General features: G+C 61.7%; 1 protein-coding gene across 1 annotated transcript; it reads right to left on the reverse strand.

Moving 5' to 3' along the window:
• Positions 1-2,553: 2,553 nt before the first annotated feature.
• On the reverse strand, positions 2,554-6,089 carry MRPL12 (mitochondrial ribosomal protein L12). Its single transcript, XM_006145646.3, has 5 exons — positions 5,993-6,089; positions 5,353-5,539; positions 5,155-5,238; positions 3,020-3,154; positions 2,554-2,905 (listed from the first exon to the last, which is right to left on the reverse strand). The coding sequence occupies exons 1-5, from the start codon at positions 6,064-6,066 to the stop codon at positions 2,789-2,791; spliced, it is 597 nt and encodes a 198-aa protein (XP_006145708.1). The 5' UTR covers positions 6,067-6,089; the 3' UTR covers positions 2,554-2,788.
• Between the last annotated feature and the right edge of the window lie 7 nt (positions 6,090-6,096).

Raw genomic sequence — 6,096 nt, forward strand, 5'->3', positions numbered from 1 at the left:
GGCCCCGACCCTGCACCCAGTGGTGCCACCCACGGGCTGACTTGGGCCATTCACCACCAGCCGGAGCCACGTGCTCCGCACCGCCCCCGCCCAGAAGGGCGCCGCGCTGGCTTGCTCATAACCGAGAACCAGGCAGGAGGCCGTTAGGAAAGACCAGGTGCACCCAACTCACGGGAACACTCGCTGGGGTCGGGGAGCCCGGTTCGGCTCGGGACAGCCTTTCTGGAGAAGGCGGGAGGTGGGCCCCGACCGCGCGAGACTTAGAGGCTAGCGACAGGCCACCACAATCCAGGTCTCCTTGGGATCTCACAGGGGAGCCTGAGCCCAAGGTGCCCCTGCTGGATGGCCAGCCCAGGTCCCCAGGCCACTTCAGGCTGTTCCCAGCTTGGCCAGTCACCACAACCCCCCACCCCAAACCAGTGGCTGGGGGGGCACGTCTCCCGCCTTGCCCCCACACCCCCCCACCCCAAACCAGTGGCTGTGTGGCACCGTCTCCCTGCTTGCTCATAACAGAACCAGGCAGGAGGCCATTAGGAAAGCTGGGAAGCCCAGCCACGCTGGAGGCCCGCGGGGCACCACTCAGCGGCAGCTTCCAGAGCCCCAGGGGGCCACTGCTCTCCTTTTCCCAAGGCCTGGGCTGGGAACACGAAAAGCTGGCCTGGACGGTGCCCAGCCCAGAATCATGCCCTGAACCTGGGTCTTGAGGGGTGCCCTGGGACTGCCACCACAGTGAGCTGGACTGGAGACCAAAGGGGCCCGTGGTCACGGAACAGTGGGGAGAAGTCACAGCCATGACGCACCAGGTGGAAAACCCAGAGCTAGGGCCAGTGGGGCATGGTTAAGGCACTGGGTCCCACGTGGTGGACTGTGTAGGTCAAGTCTTGGGCCTGGTGGCTTGCAAAGAACCGGCCTGTGTGCACCCAAAACCGGAGAATGTCGTGGTGTGGCCATCCCCTGCGGTTCAAGTCCGGCCCCGGTGTGAAAACCACTGGGTGTGTGTGTACCTTGCACCCACTGGAGGGACAGTGGAGGTCCTGGACCCCTCCCTGCCAGAAGCGCACCCGTCTCCTGGGAGTGTTGTTTTTAAAACATTATTTAACTTTACTTACTTAAATTTGGGGACCAGTGGGTGGCATAATGATTAAGGTGCTGGACATTCTCACATGGACGGCCACGGTTTGAGTCCTAGACCGGGTAGCTTGCTTTCTCACTTTTTCTCTCTGGCCAAAATTAAAATAGATAAATGAATAAATAAAATAAAAATTCTTTAAAATAAATAAATTTGACCAGAGAGACAGAGTGAGAAAGCAAGCCATTGGGTTCGGGACTCAAACCACAGTTCGCTGTGTGGGAGCCCAGTGCCCTTAACCACACCACCTGCCAGCCCCTGGCAGCATTTTTTAAAAAGCTCCTCGGCTGGCCCACTGCACTGCCCACTGGCCTTGCAGGACCCTGGACCAGGCTGTGAGGCTGTGGTCCACAGCATACCCTGCACCACCCAGGCCTTCAGCAGACGACTGTTCACTCTGTGGCCCCTTGGAGCTCTGGAAGCTGCTCCGGCCTGGCTGGACTTCCTCTGGCTGGAAGGCTGGAGCCACAGGAGGCCTGTAGGTCTGACCCAGCATAGGCTGCAGGGCCCAGAGTGGGGGGCGGGGACTGCCAACGTGCTGGGTACACAGATGTTGCACAGACCTCTCGGCTGACTGGTGGCCTGCCTGGCGAAACCTGAGTGTTAACTTGGGATGCCAGGCTAGCCACGTCCCAACAGCTGAGGGTTCAAGGTCAAGGAGCTGCAGGAGCCCAGGGATTACCCTGGTCACACCAGGCCACCTCCAGCCACAGCAGGGCAGACAACACAGGGAGAACCTGAGACAGCCTGGCCAGCACTGCCCAAGGCAGGATCCAGGACAAGACCAGGTCTTCCCAGCTGCCTTGGGGCCTTAATGGTGGCACGTCACGAGTGCAGAGAAGCCCTGTGGTGTTGTGGATGAGCTAGCCAGCTGCCCGGTCCAGGAACCCTGCAGCTCATGAAGCCTTCCAGAGGCGCTGTCTGGCAGACACCAGCAGGGGGCAGTCTGCATTCACCCCAGGAAGGGCAGCTGCAGGCTGGGGGCCTCCAGGGCCCGCCCATTGCAGGGTGGTCAGGGCCGCCTCAGCAGGCCCACAGCACCCAGGCCTCCCCTCTCAGCCAGTGTTCCCGCTTCTTGGCAGGGACCTGAAGGTGCTAAGGAAAGAGGCAGGCAGTGTGCCCGTGCTCAGCAGAGGGCAGCAGCCTAGGTGGCCACCGGGGCCTGTGTGGCTCAGGCTTGGCCTGGCACCTCTTCCCATTCAGGTCCCGAGGGACAACACTCAGCCCTGTGGCCTAGGTGGGTCTGCTCCGCAGGTTCTAAGGCACCTGTCATGGGACGACCTGCTGGTAATGGGGAACTGGGCACCTAACGGTTCACACGGGCTGCTGCCCCAGGCAGGAAGGCTGCTGGCTGCACCGGGCCCCGGGGAAGATGGCCTTGCAGCTGGGAGGGCCCACCGCCCCAGGACACAGCACGGCAAGCATGTGGCACACGCAGGACCTCAGCTGTGTATTTGCCTGGCCAGGGCACGTCCAGTCACAGCTCGTCCGGAGCCTTCCCCCGGGGCTCTCCTGCAGTGGCGCTGGCCCTCCCTCCCCATGGAGTCCGAGTGTCCCTCCTGGATGGACCAGCCACGCCGTCACTGTGGCCCTTGCCCCCCGCCTTGGTGCTGAGACAGGTGGGTCCCAGGGCCCAGGGCTGCCGTTGCCGGAGTGGGGCTACTCCAGAACCACCGTGCCGCCCGCCGCCTCCAGGGCTGCCTTGATCTTCTCAGCCTCTGCTTTGGCCACGTTGGCGCGGATCTCCTGCGGCAGGGACTCCACCAGCTTCTTGGCCTGCCAGAGGGAAGCCAGAAACCCAGGGCTATGCTGTGCTGACCGCGCCTGGCCCAGGAGCCGTGCTGTGGCTGTAGCACCCGCGGGCGCCCGGCCCGGCCCGGCCCGGCCCACCTGCACCAGGTTGATGCCCTGGATGTGGTTCTTGATCTCCTTGATGAGCTTCACCTTATCCACCGGCTTGGCCTCTGTCAGGCGGACACTGAAGTGCGTCCGCTCTTTCTGTTTGGGGAGGTCATCTTCTGCCTCCTTGGGGAGAGGAAAGTGGGGACAGGGTGAGAAGCTCCCAAGGGACATGCAGGCGGGGCCAGGGGGACCCCCAGCCCGACAGCCTCCCAAAGACTGCAGTTGGAGGTCACACTGCGTCCCAGTCAGTGCCTCAACTAGTGGGTCATCAGGAAGTCACGGCTCACTTTTGACAGGGAAACTTAAAAGACAGCCGCACCTTCCGATGCCTTGAGATGGTGCTCCCCCTCCCCCACTCACCGGGTTTAGATCTGGCTCCAGCACCAACGGTGGCTAGCTGGGCCATGTGCTCCTTCCCACACTCTTCCCACACCCCTCAAAACCTGTAACTCAGGGTAGGGAGCTGAGCCCAGACTTGGGACAGCCCGACAGCCCTGCCCTCCAGCCTCCCGGCACCAGCAGGGGCGTGTCCCAGCAGCTGGGTGCTCCTAGTATGGGCTGGCTGTGAGTTCTCTTTTGTTGTTTTTAATTTTTTTAAAATAATCATTTAGGGACCAGCAGGTGGCATGGTGGTTAAGGTGCTGGACACTCCCACATGGCTGACCACAGTTCAAGTCCTGGACCTGGTAGCTTGCTTTCTCACTTTCCCTCTCTGTGTATGTGTCTCTCTCTCTGGTCAAATTAAAATAAATAAATGAATAAATAAAATTAAATATAAATAAATAAATAAAGTTAAATAAAACAATTCCTTAAAAAAACTCACCTAATTTAATTTAATTTATTTGTATTTATATTTGACCAGAGAGAGACAGAGTGAGTGAGAGAAAGCAAGAAAACAAGCCCCCAGGTCCAGGACTTGAACCACAGCTGGTCATGTGGGAGTCCAGTGCCTTAACCACCACGCCACCTGCTGACCCCTCATTTTTAAAATCCCAAGCAAGTACGTGCGTGGGAGAGCGTGTGCATGTACCCACTGTGGCAGGTTGCCAGCACCTGGAGCAGGCCGTCTGTGGTGGCTGGGAACAGGGCCATGCAGCAGCTGACAGGGCTGTGCTGGAGCACTCCCTCGCCGCACTGTTACACCTCGCCCAGCTTCCTGGCTGATGGGCTATGTGTGCTCACGGGAGTGCGGACCGGCTGGGGAACACGCTAAGATCTAAGCCGCACTGGGGCCGTGAATCTAGCTGGGCATGGCTGTAAGCGCTGCTCCTGGGAGAGCTGTTAGCTGGAGTTTAACGTGCTCGCCATCCTGAGAGTACCTCATGCCCCCCACCCCAGTGGAAAAACTGCCTCCCACGAGCTGGGCTCTGGTGTCAACAAGGTTGGGACTGCTGCTCTGCAGGGTCTGTGTGCAGCTCTCCTCCCTCTGGTCCTGCAGCCCCGGGGACTCAAGCTGTGGTCGCCACATGGATCCGGCCTGGTCTCGGGTGTCACTGCTGCACCGCCCGTGCATACCCCGAAGCCCTCCAGTGCAGACTGCAGGGTAAGCCCACCTCGCCCCACATGCTCGGCCTGACCTTCCTGTTCCTTGGGGCTGATGGAGACCACTCGCCTGGGACATGGCCCATCTGTACAACCCGGCCGGGGCTCCTCAGTTAGGGGAAGAGGCTGAGGACGCACCCGGGGTACGGCCGGCTGTACAACCCGGCCGGGGCTCCTCAGTTTGGGGCAAAAGCTGAGGACATGTCTAAATTAAAGAGGCGGAAGGGACCCCGTGATAGCACGTGTGGCTACAGGCCACCTGGCTTTTGCACAGACTGGCCCGCTCTGCTAGGCTGCCATCTCCAGCCGGGTCCTCTGCCTAGTGCTCTTCCTCAGCTCCTGGAACCCTCCCTCAGGTGGCGCCTCGCAGTCAGCCCCTTCCCCCTCCCTCGGGACTATGACCCACTCCCAACCGGGCTTCTCCACCGCTGCACAAGATCCTGCCATTGGATGCAACCTCCCCCTTTCTGCCCTCTGCTGGCATACCGCGTTCCCCTCGGGTGAAAAGCCAGGACCCACGCACCCTCGGCGCATGCGGGGACTAGAGAAAAGTGGTCATGTGACCCGAGGCCCAGGCTCACCTCGGGGGCTGCGGGGACAGGAACAGCACCAGGCACCGTGGCACCTGCTGCCATGAGTCCCACGTCCTGGATCTTCAGCGTTTTCTGCAGGACGGAGGATGGGGTCAGAAGCGAACTGCACGCCGGCCCGAGGGAGCGCCCTCTCCACACAGCCAGGCCAGGGCCCCGGCCCTCCCCAGCGTCGGCCTCTCACCACACCTTCAAGAGCTCGTTCAGGTCCGAGATCTCCAGGAGAGTGAGGCTCGCGATGTCCTGGACCAGCTGCTGGATCTTGGGGGGATACTCCTTGGGGGCGTTATCCAGGGGTGCTCCAGCCAGGGCCTCGCCCCTGCGGTGGCTGCTGCTTCTCATCTGCCGCGCTGCACACACGCTGGGCACCTGCTGCCTGCCCACCCCCCATTCAAACAGAGCTCTCAGGCCTGGAAGGGGTTGCAGAGACCAGGGGCTGGGTAGAAGACCACTTGGGCTGGAAAAGACTCCGAGTCCCCGCCCAGGGGTCGGCAGGACCAATCACACACATGCACACCTAGTAACACCCAGACCACTGCTCGGGCCAGAATGGACGCCCTCAACCCACGGGGGCAAACGCCACCGGGCTTCTGCACGTCGCAAACTCATGGCCAGTCCACCACACCAGGCACTCTGGCGCGACCCTGCAGCAGAGGAAACTGAAACCCGGACAGGGGTGGAGACACGCCAAGGTCACCTGGGGACCGTCCTACATCCTTAGCCCCCATGGCCCCGACGGGACCCGGCGAGCCAGGCCCGGACGCTGTAGGGTGGCCGCCTCCCCACACAGTCGCCTGCCCGACCCTGGCGCCCCGGGGTCCCTGGGTACCTGGCGAGGCGGAGCGCAGCGCCTCGAAGCCTGAGACACGGCCCCCACAGGGGGCGAGCTGCCGCCGGCAACATCGTTGCACTGGCGGGGGGGGGGCACCCGGG

This window comes from Tupaia chinensis, unplaced genomic scaffold (assembly GCF_000334495.1).
Source record: "Tupaia chinensis unplaced genomic scaffold, TupChi_1.0 Scaffold000159_1, whole genome shotgun sequence".
Taxonomy (NCBI): Eukaryota; Metazoa; Chordata; class Mammalia; order Scandentia; family Tupaiidae; genus Tupaia; species Tupaia belangeri.

Coding starts and splice junctions, on each gene's coding strand:
- MRPL12 (XM_006145646.3), bottom strand. CDS start 6,066: ATGTTGCCGGCGGCAGCTCGCCCCCTGTGGGGGCCGTGTCTCAGGCTT. Junction 5,540..5,992: donor GCTGCGCTCCGCCTCGCCAG/GTACCCAGGGAC, acceptor GGGGGTGGGCAG/GCAGCAGGTGCCCAGCGTGT. Junction 3,155..5,154: donor CTGTCCCCGCAGCCCCCGAG/GTGAGCCTGGGC, acceptor CCTCTCCCCAAG/GAGGCAGAAGATGACCTCCC.